Source organism: Manis javanica, chromosome 15 (genome assembly GCF_040802235.1).
Source record: "Manis javanica isolate MJ-LG chromosome 15, MJ_LKY, whole genome shotgun sequence".
NCBI classification, from domain to species: Eukaryota; Metazoa; Chordata; class Mammalia; order Pholidota; family Manidae; genus Manis; species Manis javanica.
The window spans coordinates 59,601,452-59,616,796 of NC_133170.1; the positions used below are offsets into that span (position 1 = coordinate 59,601,452).

Here is a 15,345-nt window from a genome sequence, read left to right on the forward strand (position 1 = left end):
AAGTCTATAACCTGACAACATTTTACCACCCTGTATTTTAAAGGTGGCTTTCTAATAAAATACAGAGCCACACAGCCTGTGGACAAACACTTGTGATGTTTGTGCCTCCACCTTTAATGGTGCTGTGATGGACAGCTGGCATGCCAGCATTCGAGAGGTGTGGGCAGCCTGAAGTGCTGGCAGTTACCTGTGCAAAGCTGACTTGCTGCCTCTGTGCCTACTTCACTATAGATGTGTTTGGTATCAGTTCCTGTTCCGTTCTCCAGGGAGCATCTCCACAGACTCACACCCCACCAAGTAGTGGAGGCTGCTCTCCAGGTGGGTGTGAACTCCTATTGGATGTTTGAATGTGATAAACAATTCAGCATTTTTGGGGAAATACTAAACGTGGAATGTGCACGTTTCTAGGGACAGGTATTGGTCCAGAGGTTTGCAGTGATTTCCCTCCTGCCAGAAATAAACGCGTGGAACAGCGCTCTCTCATGGATGGCCTGCTCCTCTAGCAGCAGCGCTCTTCACTGTAGCCTCCGTTCTCTCCCCCCGCACAGCCTCACACCAGCACTGTGGGTCTTCTGCGGATAAGGGCAGGGCTGAGGGACCCCAGGGGGAGCTGGAAAACCATTCTTCCCGACTCTGTTAGGTCCCCAGCTCCGTCCCCCCAACAGAAGCAGTCTGGCTCACCACCCTCCCACCAGGGTTCCAGTCCTGCCAGCAGGCTTCCAAACGCAGCCCCCACCATACCCCCTGAGGCATTGTGTACCCCTAAATGTGTGCCACCTAACCCATGGTGTGGGTACCTGAACCCACAGCTCTTGGGTACACTGGCTGAGAGGCTCTGATTACCAGATGAAGCAGGACAAGAGTCGGAAAGAGTAAGGATATGCAAGATGGGCCCTCACAGTGGGACATCCTACAGACATCGGCCTCAGCCCAGCCTCTCTGGACAGGAAAGTGAGGGGACAGCCAGCCCCCTCTGCTGGGCACTCTGGCAGAGCCTTGAGCGTGGCCTCACCACTCTCAGGAGCACTTTCTCGTAACAATACGTGGTTCAGATACCATCACCAGGGTCAACAGTCTCCTCAGATAGGTCTTGTCCCCATCTCATCCCCTCATGGATAAGAAAGCCGAAGCATGAGACAGTGCTCTGCAGTCTGTTCTGCCTATAGCATAAGGGTACAGTATCCTACCAGCATATGTGTTCATCCCAAACAGCACAGGACACAGTGGTGTCAGCCCAGGAGACCTAACATTCGCCCAGAGACAAAACCTTAAGTCCCCCACAATTAGTCTGCCGTGCCCCTCAGTGCCCTCTCCACAGTGGAGCAACTGGCCACAGAGAGGTCACGCCTGCTTCCTCCCCCGGTTCTGCTCCTAGGCTGTCCCTCTATCCCTTCTCTCCTTGCTCTGCTCCCCGGCCGCCTCTCCCTCTGGCATCGCCCCCACACCCCCAGACTGCTTCACACCTTCACATCAAGCAAACAACTGTGGCTGCCCCTGGAGCTGAGGTGTCCCAGTGAGTGTCCGTAGAGCCCCTGAGTAGGTGGGAAGGAAGCACTGCTAATCACGAAGTTACTTGGCACTGGGCACACTGAGGTTTCACCTCCTAACATTCTCGTTTGAGCCCATACTGTGTCTGTTCCAGGACTGAAATGGCAGGAAGCAGGCGTGTGGGGAAGGCGTGCCTGGGGAGCTTATGAGTGGGGGGCGCTGGGGGCTTGTGGCAGAATCCCCAGAGCAACCCGGGATGCTTCCTGGCCCAGTGGCCTGGGCTGCTGCCTATAGTCAGCAGGCTGCTCAAGGCCAGGCATGGACACCATCTGACCTCTGAGGAGAGCACACTGGACCCACAGGCCCTGGAGGAGGAGATGTGGGCTCCAGAGCTTTCTACCCCGAACTGTCACAGCTCCACCCCCTGGCTCAGTGACTCAGCTCTGGCTGCCCAGGAGAATCCCCCGAGGGCACTTAAGAATACTGATCCCTTAAGGCCAACTGTTTGAACCCAAGTCTCTGAGGCGGGCATCATGTATTTAAGTGTCCCAATGCCTCCAGGGCAGAGAACTGCTGCTCTGACTGGCATGGAAGGGGACAGCCCCAGGACACCCATGTGCGGCATAAGAGCCGTGGGCAGGGCCTGAGCCAAAACTGCATGTTCTTTACCTGAAAGTTCAGTCTTAGGAGTTCACTGCTAAACTTCAGGAAACCAGGAAGGTGCACAGAAAGCCTCACATGGGCGCCAGGAGCCTTCCCCGAGGCAGGGGTGAGGAGGGGTCCTACTAAGAGCCCACCTGGTGGGCAGCTTCTCCCTCTTCTGCTGAGACAGGGAGCACAGTAGATCCCCATCTGCACTGGAGCACTGATCACCTCCCACCAGGAAGGGCCAGGCCTTGACCTACACACCCCAGAATGAGGACTGGCCACCTGCTGCTGCCGGGGTGCAGGGCCCCATGCCCACCCACAGCAGCTCGTCTCAGACTGGGCGCCGTGCATAAGTGGTAGGCTCACCTCTCTGGGCCTGGCGGTGCCCTTGGGGAGTGGCTTTTGGGTGTGCCTGTCTGGGAACTGTGCCACTGCTCCCCCGTGGCCAGCAGCCAGAAGGGGACCCAGGCCACCACCCCATGGCCTGTCCTCGCTCCAGAGGGTACCCTGCCCCTTCAGGATCTGGTCCCCACCAGGGGTGATTTCATGTGCCTGTCGGGGAGGCATTCAGGTGACAGGCACCAGAGCTGAGGGACCCTGAGGCAGGGACTGGGTGGTAGCTTCTAGCATGCACCCTATCCACTCAGGCCCAATGCCTCTGCCTACATAGACATAGTGCTGGGCCCACGGATACATGTCTGAGGGAAAAGAGCGGCCAGGATGGGGAATCCATGGACAGGAACTGGTGGTGGGACGGGAAGCATTTGTGGCCCAGGCAAGCGGGCTCCGACCTGACTCCAGGCCCGGCCTGTGGGAGGGAGGCTAAGTAGGCAGAAGGACTGGTGGAGCCTCTTCTGGCTTTGCAGGGGAGGGAGAGGCCGGGCATCTGCTGTCCTTGGAGCAATCTGGCTGCCTGCAAGCACTACCTTGGGCCCGGTTTCCTCTCTGGGCTATGGGTGTGACCCCCTGAACTGGAAATTGTCCACACAAGACACATACTGGCACCACTTATCTGAGCCCCAGGCCAGACCCCAGGGCCCCCTGACATCTCTCCTGGACCTGGGGTCACAGGTGACAGCATGGGACTGTTACGGAGTAGGGCAGTAGTGCCCACCCAAGATCTGGGTCCCAGAGACCCAGAGGATTCCAAGGGAGGGGCTTGGAGGCATCCTTGCACCCTCCCACTAATCTGCTGAGGCTGACTGCACCAGGCAAGGTGTCCTATCCACACCGGGCATGGAGGGGTGTGACCTCCCCTGCCGCCTCAGAGGAGGAAATGTCAGCTAAGAAAAGGTCTGAGAAGTGTCCCCAAAGTCACTCAGCCAGTGGGCACGTCCACCAGGCTGGGAAGGACTCACCTCCAGGCCCTGGCTTCAGAACAGAGCGGGCAAGGGTCCAGATGCGCCCGACCAGGTGAGACACAGGCCACAGGAGCATGCCAACAACATTTATTAAGCAGTTGTTGTGCACCAGATGCCATTCTGGACAACAGTGGGCAAGGCCTGTCCCACAAAGGCTCACCTCGCTGGGAACACAGGCCCCAAACTCAGAGGTCCAACTACCAAGGTGCTCAGCCTTGAAAGCACGAAGATGAGGAAGGTGGTGAAGGACTGGGGGGTCAGGGGGCGCTTTGGCAGTGGTCAGGGAAGGCCGTCTGGGAAGGTGCCATTGTGGTAGAGGCCAGGATGCAGAAAAGGAGCCATGGGAAGATACAGGAGAGAGGCTTCCAGGCAGAAGAAACCAGAAGTGCGAAGGTCCAGAGGCAAGAGTGAGGTTGGTGTCTTAAGGGACAAAGGGGGTCTTGTGGCCAGAACATGGCAAGCAATGGGAAGTGACAGGCAATTTGAGGCTCAATTTTAGGGAAGCCCCCGGAAGGTTTAAATCACAGGGAGTGGCATGATCTGATTTAGGCTTTAAAAGTCCCTCTGGCTTTGTGGGAAGATAGATGGAGGGGCCCGTGGGACCAAGACACATAGAGGGAGGCTGGTGCTGCCCGCTGGTAAGGTTGGCTCCCAGAGCGGGACAGGTGTCAAGATCCAGGGTGACCCTGACTGGCCAGGGGCTGCCCTGTGGGTGTGAGGGAAGGAGAGGAACCAGACTGCCCACACACTTGGGGCCTGAGGCTCGGAGGAGGTGAACGAGAAGGTCTGGTGTGGACATCAAGTGTGAGGTCAGACATGCCCAGAGAGAGGCAAGCAGGCTGTGACGGGAACTGAGGCTGGGGTGAGGCTTGGGAGGGATGAGAGTGGGGTGGGAAGAGACAATAATGTTTCCCCAGTATGTACAGCCTGGGGACTGGAACCCCAAAAGAAAACTGAAGGGACAGGAGTTCAGACTTGAGCTCTGTGCCCACTGATACTTTAGGCCCCAGAGGAAACAGCAGAGCGGCCAGTGAGGCCGGGAGAACACGTGGGCTGTGGGCTGTTCAAGAGAAAGGGGTGGTGGCAGGGAGGGTAAGATGAAGACAGAGCATCAGTGGCTCTGGCAGAGGGGACACTGGTGTCAGGAGAAAGTCCTTTCCAGGGAACTGGGGGCAAAGACCACCCAGAGAGAAGCTGAGATGCTCCAGAGTGCAGGAGGGGGCCAGACCCAGGGACAAAAGGAGATGAAGCGGCAGGCGCAGGCAGAGCCAAACACCGGCGCTGCAGGAGTGAGGATTTACCAGGCGACCCCCAGGGACAGACACACCCAGAGGCCTACTAACTGTGCCTGGTGAGCACAGTTAGACACTGTCAGTGGGTCCTGCTGGTCACACATGGACCGGGACTCCTGGATGTCCCATCCCAGACAGGGAGCAGGGAGGGGTGAGGGTGGGTGTGGGGATGCCCTGGGGCCAGTGGACAGGTTTCAGCGTCCTGGCCTGGAAGGGGCATGCACCTTGGCTGGGCTGGGGCTGGGCCTATGGCCTAAGGCAAGGGGTGGTTGTGCTCTGGAGTTTCTGGAAGGCTCTGCTTCTGCACCACCCCTGCCCCACACTCAGGAAAGAAAGGGGGCATGGCAGGTTTGGGAAAGGGGTCCTCCTGAGGCGCTGGCCTGGCCTCTCCCATGATGGTGTCCAGCTCCCTGGGTAGGGCTATGCCAGGCAGCAAGCCCCAGCTGGGGCAGGGAAGAGGGCGGAGATGCCAGAGGAGTCTTCCCCACCTCCTGAAGTGACCTGGGTTTCATGGAGTCAGACTGCCACACTGCCCCCGCAGCCTCTTTCTGCCTACTCCTTAGGCTTGCCAGGTCCTGGCCCTCGGGGGTTCAGGGACAAGGGGCCATCTGGGCTCTCAGAGATGGGAAGTCACAGTGTGTCCCACTCCCCACATCTTGGGCCCGCCCAGGACTAGGAGGTGAGGCCCTGGGGAAGGATCCTGCTCTTAGAGAGCTGGGCCAACATTTGTTGACTGACTAACAACTGACTCATGTACATGCCCAGTGCCAGGCAGTGGGGTAAGTACTGCAGTGTGGGGAGGACTGAGTTACACTGGGGGACAGTGGGCAGAGCCTGGCCCCAAGCCAGTCCTGGCACTGCCCATGGGTGGCCTGGCAGGGACAGAGTCCAGGAACCAGGCAGGGTGGGCACTCCGAGACTGGGGTCCAGGGCTTGGGGTTGTTGGGTGGCAGCAGACTTGGGGAGCAGCAAGCAACCCAACAGTGGGAACACAGCAGAGCTGGGTGCGATTGGGGATCCCCACCACAGAGCGTCAGGCCCAGGCTCTGCCCTCTGTCCTCCTGCTCATTGGGCAGGCCCACCGGGAATCAGGCAGTCAGTCACCTCAGGTCCGCCCCCTGAGCGGCCCTCCATGGAAGGAGGCTGTGCTCCTGCGGGGAGGGATGGCCAGAGAGGAGGGGGTCAGGGGGAGGGGCGTGTCAGAGAAGGAATGGGGCCATCTGGGAGAGCGAAGGGCACGAGCCCCCATGGAAGACAGGAGGGAGAGGACATGGGGTGGGGGTCCTGACTCAGGGTAGGTGATGGAAGGGAGATCCCCAGGGGAAAGAGGGGGCCTTGCGGGTGGGGTCTTGGGTTACAGGGGGTGCTCTAGGAAGGGAAGGAGACCCCTGAGGGAGAGAAGGGCTGCCCAGGAGAAAGAGGGGTGCTAGGGGGGGCAGCCTCCACACTGAGCACCCCTTCCCAGCCCCTGAACCCAGCTGGAAGACAGTGAATGCGGGTTACATGGGGATGAGGGAAACTGCAAGTGGGGCTCTCCAGGCTGAAACTGGATACTGGGTCCCCCGATCCCCCTAGGGGTCATGCTGTCCCTACCCAACAAAACCAGTCCAGTCCCCGCTTCCTGGCTGCCAGCTGCCAGTTTGACTTTCTGCCCCACACGGGATCCTGGTGACTCCTATGCTGAGGCCAGCCAGCCTTCTGTCACTCGGCCACTGCACCAGTTACATGACCTATGGCGCATGGTTCCTACCTCTGGTCACTGTTGCCCATCACCACTGAAGGTCACCATGCCTGTCACTCAGTGTCTTCATGCATACTCTCGCTTGCAGCTGCCACTACATGGTCACCACATCTACCTGTCACATGTCACTGCCACACCAACAGGCCAAGGACTGCAACAGCAGCTCTGGGTGTAGTGAGGATGCACGGGACTCCCTTCTGCACCCACTGTCACAGCGACAGGCTTCATCCATTCCACAGCTATTTGCTGAGTACCTGTTGGGTGAGGGAGCTGGGAGCTGGCATGAAGCAAGAGGCCAAAGCCAGGGCCTGGGAATCCTCCACCCTGGGGAGGGCAGCCACCAACAGTGGATGTGGTCTCCAGAGTGTCGGGAGGGGCCGCAGGCCATAATAAATGCAGCCCACCTGCCCTGCTGGCTGCCCTGCACTGGGCAGCTCCCTCCCACACACACGGGTGCACACATGCACGCACATGCCTGCACATCCCCACACTCGCACACTTCCATGGCCACCTAGGCCTCTTCCAGAGGACTGGGTGTTTCCCACAGTATACTGTGAGTTCGCCAGGGGCTAAGCCCAGCCCTCAGAGGCCCTGGACAAAGGTGTGAGGATGTGGGCCACTCTACCACCTCCGCACCATGCCTCTGATTTTGCAACTCTGTCTCCCCTCCTATCTTGTTTCTCCTGGTCACACAAGGTCAGCAGAGCCAAGGGTGTTCCTACTACTGATAAGACCTGGCTGGAGTGGAGGAGGGGAGTTAATACCACACCAGGGTCACTAGGAACAAGAAATTCAGAAAGAAGTGACTTCTTTGTCTACTGAGCAAAGCAGCAGCAAGAATAAAGGGTTACAGCTGGCAGGATTTAGGTTAGATGTAGAAAGAACTTCCATGGATGAAGGGATGGCCAAACCTCACATGGATTTTTCTGAAGGAGTGGGGCATGGAAGCTGGGGTATGTGAGAGTCATCTGCCAAGATATACCACCCTCCCCAGATACCACTCGTTTCACACTTCTCACTCCTGTGCACACACAGAACCAGAGCACAACCTCAAGTGAGCTGAGTCACTGTTTGCAGAGCCTGTGGCTGATTGCAGAGTCTGTGTATATTAAGAATTCAGCTACCTTGCAAGACTTGAAGACTGCTTATGCTGGGTTTACCCAAACCACTCACATTAGCTAAGCCTGTCGATAGTCATGTGCAGTGTCTGGGTTTGCAGAACCTTCTTCTTGTCTGCAGAGCCTATTTCTGTCCTGAGCCTGTGTCTGTTTTTAGAACCTGTTTTGTTAAACAGTCTGTCCCTATTTCCCTGAGAGTAAGATTAGCTTTTATTGCAGAAGCTGCCCTGCATACAGAGCCTATCCCTGTCTACAGAGTTTCTGGTGTCCTTGTCTGGGACACCTCTTTGCAAAGTTTGTTTACTACCTGTCCTGTCAGCAGAACCTGTTTCCTCAGTAGTGTCTCTGTCTCTATACTATGTCCCTGTTTGCAGAGTGTTTTCCTATTGCAGAGCCTGGGTCTGTCTATGGAATCTGAACCCTGTTTGTACATTCTTCAGGACCTTTGCCTTTTTGCACAGACTATCTGAATTTCCCTGGATAGAAACTATGTTCACTTACAGGATTCATTCCTATGAAGAGTTTATCACTGTCAGGGTCATTGTGTCTATCTGGGAGCACTTCCCTGATTGCAGAGCCTATGCCTTTCTGAATACTCTATTCCTAATTCCATGTGTACCTGGTAACAGAGCCTGTCCCTTTGTATTTACAGAACTTTTGTTTCCAAAACTGAGCCTTATCTATAAATCCTATATGCAAAATATGTACTCTATATAGGACAGCCATGTTTCAGATTTTGCTCATGTCTGGGGCATCTGTGCTTGAACACCATGCTGGTTTCCCTGTCAGCTCATTTTGGCAAGTCCTTTTCTCTCTGAAGAAGCTGCCACTTCTAACAGAGCCTGTGTGCAGAACCTGTGCAGGCTTACAAAACCTCTCCCTGTCTGCAAAGTCTCTGTCCATAGGGCCTCTGTCTGCTGCATCCGTTTTGTTTTGTTTTTCCCAGAACCTGGATCTCTCTGCAGAGCTCACAATTGCCTGCCCGTCCTGTTCCCATCTCCCTAATGCAGGATTTGAGTGTTTCCCAAGGCTGCACTTGGACCCAGAGCTTGACCATGCCGAGAGGGCTTTTGCCTGTTTCAAAAGCCTGCCTCTGCCTAGAAAGCATTTCTCTGACTAAAGATTCTGTGCCTGTTTGCAGAACCTCGCCTATCAATGTACCTGGCCATACCTGCAGAGACTGCCCCAACTGCAGAGTCCGTGTCTGTCTGCACAGCCTATTTCTTGGTTCCTGTATGTTCACAGAGGGTGTCCCTGTGTGCTCAGCCTATCCCTGTCCTCAGAGCTCAGCCCTGTTTCAAGAGCACGACCACAGATAACAAACCAGGTCCCTGTTTGCAAAGCCTCTGTGCCCACGTCTGCAGTACCTGTCAGTTTCTGGCGTTTGTGTGTGTGCAGAGTCCTCTAATTTACATCTGCTTGATGATGAAGATGCCTTGGAGGGCTGTAGGTGCAGAGAGCTCCTGCCTGGGGCCCAGAATGCAGATGGCCAGGGCCTGAGCGCTTTGGCTTCAGTGTCGTCCCTCAGCCCTGCTGGCCTAGGATGGACATCAGCAAGGGCCTCCCAGACAATGACAGCCACAGGGCCCTCCACGGGTGGTGCTCGAAGTGAGGCACACCACCGGAGGGTGCTTCTCTCTCAACGCCCCGAGGCCATGGGTGGGGCGGGTCTGCAAGTGTCACTGGGGTCCCCCTCCCCAGAACCTGGTAATGGTGCCAAGGTACCGGGAGGCACAGAGCACCGGGCTCGGCTGAGCAGAGGGTGGGGAGTTGGGGACAGGGGGCGGGACACCTTCCTTAACAGACAACCGGCACACATTGAGCCCGCTCCCCACTTGAGGTACACAACCCAGTGCTGTTTAGGGTGTTCGCAGACACGTGTGACCATCACCTCAAGGTTACAACATCTGCTCACCCCAAAAAGAATCTCCCCACCCTGCAGCACTCCCCACTCCCCCACCAGTCCTCAGGGAACATTCCATGTAAAGGGAATCACAGCACGTGACGTGTGCATGTACCCATATTCCTTATGTGGTCATTACTCAACCAGCATTCAAGCTGCTCCCACTTTTTGGCTGTGATGGATGATGCTGCTTTTAAACATTTGTGTACATACACCCATGTATAATTTAAGGTGAAGGGCATGGTGATTTGTGAAATGACTACCACAGTAAATTTAGTTAACATCCATCATTATGCAAGTTTCAGTATGGACACATTTTTCAGTGCTCTTGGGTATATACCCAGGAGTTGACACCAGAGTTGTTTTGAGTTGCTTTTATGTTATGTGCTCAGTAGAAATATGTCTTCTGCTGTAATTGCTTCAAATATGTATTAAGTAAATAAATGCAAATACTAGGCTAGGTTGGACCATAGGAAATTGCCAATATTCAATCATTTCTGTTTCATACAGTTGAACCTAATATATGTATATGGTATATATGTTTGTGAACATATAATTATATGCACATCACCCCCCTATGTGTCACCTGGAGGTTGGGCACACTTGTGTGAATATTCATATCCACACACACATATAGATGCTGTTGTCTGAATTCCATGCCTTCACATGGATAAACAGATACACTTATGCCCCACCCCAACTTGTACACAGGTGCAAGTGTATGTTCACATGGATGTGTGCATGTATGTATTTACATCTGCGCACATGCATAAACAGATGCTATGCTTCCTCATGTGTCCACATATCTATACATGAGTAAATAAATGCACTTGTGCTCCCGTGTGTGTACCCATGTGTTTGCCCACACATATGCTCATAGCTACTTGCACATACGTTATATAGGCACATGTATATCCCCACACCTGTGCATGCATGTACTCTGCACTCCTGCACATGGCAGGGTATGATGTGATGTGAGGCCCCATTTGTGCCTGGCCCACAAGAAGGGAAGCCTAGATTCTGCCCTCATGGGTGTGGCGACTAACATGTACACTATCCTGTACATCAAAGGCAAGAAGCACATGTCAGCCGCCGAGGCAAGGGCTGCCAGCAGTGCCACTTGACCTGCGGACTCAGCTCAGACTTGCTGTGCTGAAGTATACAGGATGCGGGGGCCACAGGCTGTCAGCATGCCCAGATGGCCTCTCTTGAATGAGGAGAGAGAAGGCAGAGCCAGGCTTCTAACCCACCCCAGCCGTGGCTCCCCTGACCTCTGTTTCCTTATCCATCTTGCAGCCCTCTAAGAGACTCAGGGATGTGAGGCAGACAGGATGGTGCCGCTACATGGTCCTTGTAAGCAGCAGAGTGGGGAGTAGCATATAAGGTGAGGGTACGCAGCCCCATATTCTCGTACACATTGTCACTGTCACCCATAGGCACATACTTTCTCCTACTGTTACCCCCAGGGCCACTCTAGTCCATAGAGTGCCTTTGAGCACATTAGAGCAAAGTACCCCTTCTGCCATCTCTCAGGAAATTAATGGAAAATACTGATTTGTCACACAAGACATTTTACTGCCATCCTGTAGGAATTTGGTATAACAAGCATTCATGTGTCCAATGTCTACAATGTGAATGGTGACACCTGAGTTGTGCACATTACTGTCTGCATGGTATGTGGCAGCTCTGTGATTCAGACAATCCCACCCAGGCTCACACACTGTCACCCACAGATTAAGTCACTGTGAGACACCCTAGGTTTTGCCTGTTATCCTGGCATGATTATTTAGAGTCCCCCTTTTACCCTGAAAGTGCCTGTTCGGATGATAGCTGTCCCTTAGCCGTGGATAACACACAACCCCCCACCCAGACACACATACACTGTCACCCACATGCTCACATACTTGTTCACACCTGATGTGCCTCTACATATGTATGCATGTACATGTACATACACATGCACGGACAAACACATATGCTCCACTTGTATACACATACACATGTATGTGTATGCATTTACAACCACAGACATGCACTGAGTGAAAAGTGTCACGGTTAGGTATGCCCCATGAAGTATGGCATTACCCATAGTCATGCAAGCCTAGAGATGTACACAGCCACAGCCACAAAGTGTCCCTTAAGTGGTTAGCTGGATGTATGCCTACATGCCACAGTAGTAGAGCCACAGTCACACACCTGCCCAGGTGCACACAGCTTCATGCATATAGGAGACACCTGAGTTCTGCTCACACAGGCAGAGACAGACTGTGGTACCCCTCCACCAGGTGCTGGTACTGTGACGTCCTGTCTCCCTGCCCCATCTGGCTATGGCAGGTGGAGCACACCTAGAACAGCTTTTATAAGGGTGACAACTTCCTCCTGGACCTGGACAAGGTGATGATCCAGTGGAATGAACCCAGTATCAGCATTTCCAAGAAGGCACAGGTCAGTGTCTGAGAACCAAGGGGTGCAGGACTTAGCGAGAGGGGTGGTCATCCAGATGCCCATCCTCCACCCACCCTAAGTGTGGGCTTGGGTCTCCACTACAACCTGAGAGGCACTTACTAGGTGCAGGCTGAGTCCAGACCCTGCACTGCCCCAGATGCCAGGATAAAGGGTACCTGCCCCAGCCTCTGGGAGCTGAGCAGGAAGAATCTGGCATAGACTGAGAGGTGAGGGGGTCATGCTGGGGAAGCCCTGGCAGCCAGGTGCTCTCCCACAGAGGCTGGCCCTGATCTGCAGCTTCCAGCACAGGGAGCGTGGTGGTCATGCACAGACTGGTGTGGTGGATGATGAGGTCAAAGCCACTGACCTCGTGCAGATCATGGAAGTTGTGCTGGGCTGCAGAACCCGCAACCTGCACACTTCCATGCTCAACAAGAGCTTTCACAGCTGCAGAAGGCCAAAGTCCGCCTCTACCAGTGAGGGGACCGCGGGTGTGGGCAGGGTGGGAGGACTAGCCCAGGCCTGTGTTTGTCATTGCTGCAATAACACAGTGTCTCTAGAAGCCCTCCAGGAAAGGTTCACGGGTTTTAGGCAGGCCGCGTGGAACCTTGGGCCCAGCATGTACTCTTGTATAGCTGCCTTTTGGAGAAGCCCCTTGTACAGACAGGGCCCCTGAGGCCCGCAGAGGACCAGTGAGCTGCCTAAAGCTGAGCAGTGAGGCTGCAGGGAAGTCGAAACCTCAGCTCAGGGCCCCAGCCCCCATGCCTTCGGCCTCTGGGAGGAGGTAAAGGGGACTGGAGGGGAGCCAGGTCAGGGGCGTGCGGAGCTGTCCGCATCTGGATGCCTGTGTGTGCGAGAAGGGCAAGGACCTGGTGGGCAAGGTGTCGGCGACCTGCCCACACACCTGAGACCTGCAGGAGGCGGTGAGGCTGGCCTGGCCCCAGCCAGCCACCCCATCCATCCCTCATGGCCCAGCACCCAGCCAGGTCTGGACTCCCTACGGACTGCTCCCACTCTTGCTCCCAGGACTGCTGCATCCTGGACCCAGGGTTAGTTGCAGGAGTTGGGGGGAGGGGTGGGCTCAAGATCTATGCATGGCAGGGACACATATCCAGCCTCCAAGAGAAGGCAGCTGCCTTCAGCTGGGCTCTGGTGAGACTGGGAGCCCTGTCTCAGAGGGACATGGCACTGCCCTAGGTTCTAAGGGAAGAAACAGCCCTACCCTGAAGTCTGAGCTGGGAGACACCGTCCTGTCCTTCCTGTCCTCTGGTTTGGAAAGGGAAGTAGCACCCCCGGGGGACCAGGAGGCAGACATCTTCCCCTGGGAACCTGTCTGATGGAGGAGGATGTGACCTCGCCCTAGGGCTAAACTGCCCAATCTGAGAGGTGAAACAGTTCTGCCCGGGGCTCTTAGGGAGAACACGGGGCACTCCTGGGGTACTGGGGGCTCCCGGCCTGCCCTCAAAGCCATAATCCAGGTGAAGAGTAGATAGCATTCAGGAAACCATGTGTAAAAGGAGGTCATGGCCCTGCCTGGAGGTCGAGATGCCTGCTGCACCCGGTGCCCCTCGTGTTCTGTCTGGGGTCTGACGGGTTGGCATGGCCGGCCTTCCCGAGGTCTGGACAGAGCCCCCAGCCCACCCCAAAATGAGGGTGGCGAGCACCGGCACCGAGGCCGCTGCCTTCAAGCAGCTTTTCCGGAGGTGGTCTTAGAGGTAGCTCGGCAACCAGGACTGGGCAGGGCTGGCTAGCAGGCGGGGCTGGTGGGCCTTGAGTGGGGTGGGGCCCAGGACCTCTGTGGGGTGGGGCCTGGGGCGGGGCGGGGTGGAACCGGAGGGGTGGGGACAGGAGCTGAGGCACAGGTCACACCCTCTGCACCACACTCAGGTGAGTGGATTCTTTTTATGTGGCTACACGCGGAAAAGCTGCACAGCCAGCCCAAGCTAGGGGCCCTACTCAGGGTGGTGGACGACTGCTCCGGGAAGGTGGAGCTGAGGGGCTGGCCTTTCTGGGGAGGGTGGGCGCAGCGGGGTAGGCTTTGTCTTCGGGTGAACGTATGTCTGCTAATGCGACTCGGGTTCAGGCAGTGGCACACCTGCAACAGGCAGGGACACCCGGCACATGTGCACATATCCACACACCCTCCTGGCACAGGCTCATACACATCACACCCATTCATCCTGCACAACCGTGGCCACTTGCTCACAAAGCACCCACAGCACGGGACACAGCAACACTCGGATATGAAAGTGTGCCCTTTTGTTGTATATATGACACAACCACACATATGATACACACTACTCACACCTTATAATTGCACTTCAAAGCCAAGGACAAAACCACAAGCATGTAATTGCACAACTCTACAACACAGGATCACAGTCACACACAACAATCAACCCATAGGGACACAACACAGATACACAGTCACATCTAATCAATCACGGCCCCCACACCCAACCACCAACACTCAGTTACATACTGTCAGGCACCCGTCTGGATTCAGAGCAGTGTTCTGGGGGCTGCAGGGACTGGGGGCCTCTTAGACTGCAGAGGGCAGGTTTGCATCTTGACTTGTTGGCTAACTGCTTGGCAGAGCCCTTAATTCCTTTGGGCAACAGTTTTTTACCTATAAAATGTGGACAAAAACAGTGGCCCTGAAGATGGCGGCATGAGTAGAGAAACGGAAATCTCCTCCCAAAACCACATATATTTTTGAAAATACAACAAATACAACACTTCCTAAAAGAGAGACCAGAAGACACAGGACAACAGCCAGACCACATCCACACCTGCGAGAACCCAGTGCCTCGCGAAGGGGGTAAGATACAAGCTGCAGCCTGGCAGGACCCAAGCACCCCTCACCCCAGCTCCCAGCGGGAGGAGAGGAGTCACAGCGGGGAGGGAGAGGGAGCCCAGGACTGCTAAACACCCAGCCCTAGCCTTCCGCACTGGAGCGCAGACACAGTGCATGCGTGGGGTCCTGGAAACTAGGAAAACAGGACAGTAAGACCTGTGAGTGGGTCCCTGCAGCCAGCGCCCCAGGGACAAAGAAAAGCGAGTGCTTTTTGAAAGTCTTAAAGGGACAGGGACCCCAAAACCAGACGGAAGTGTCCCAGGACATTTAGCCCAGCAGCTGGGAATCCCAGGGAACTCTGAGCACCCTAACCCCCTGTGCAGCAGGGTGGCTTGGAGGCCCTTCACAGAGATAAACAGCCTCCCAGCTATTTCCCCTCCAATGTGGCTCCACCATATCGGAGCAGCAGCCCGAGGCAGGCCACGCTCACAGCAACTGCAGAGCTAAACTCCATAGCGGCTGGGCAAGAATCAGAGGCCCCATCTGCGTGCA

General features: G+C 55.6%; 1 protein-coding gene across 1 annotated transcript in view; it reads left to right on the forward strand.

Moving 5' to 3' along the window:
• Positions 1-15,345, forward strand: part of VILL (villin like) — a 26,242-nt gene continuing 10,897 nt past the window's right edge. The window contains 6 exon segments of the mRNA XM_073222406.1: positions 1-10,648; positions 11,886-11,996; positions 12,274-12,653; positions 12,941-13,186; positions 13,411-13,474; positions 13,751-13,981. Of these exon segments, the coding sequence (XP_073078507.1) occupies positions 10,580-10,648; positions 11,886-11,996; positions 12,274-12,653; positions 12,941-13,186; positions 13,411-13,474; positions 13,751-13,981 (1,101 nt within the window). The 5' untranslated portion in view covers positions 1-10,579.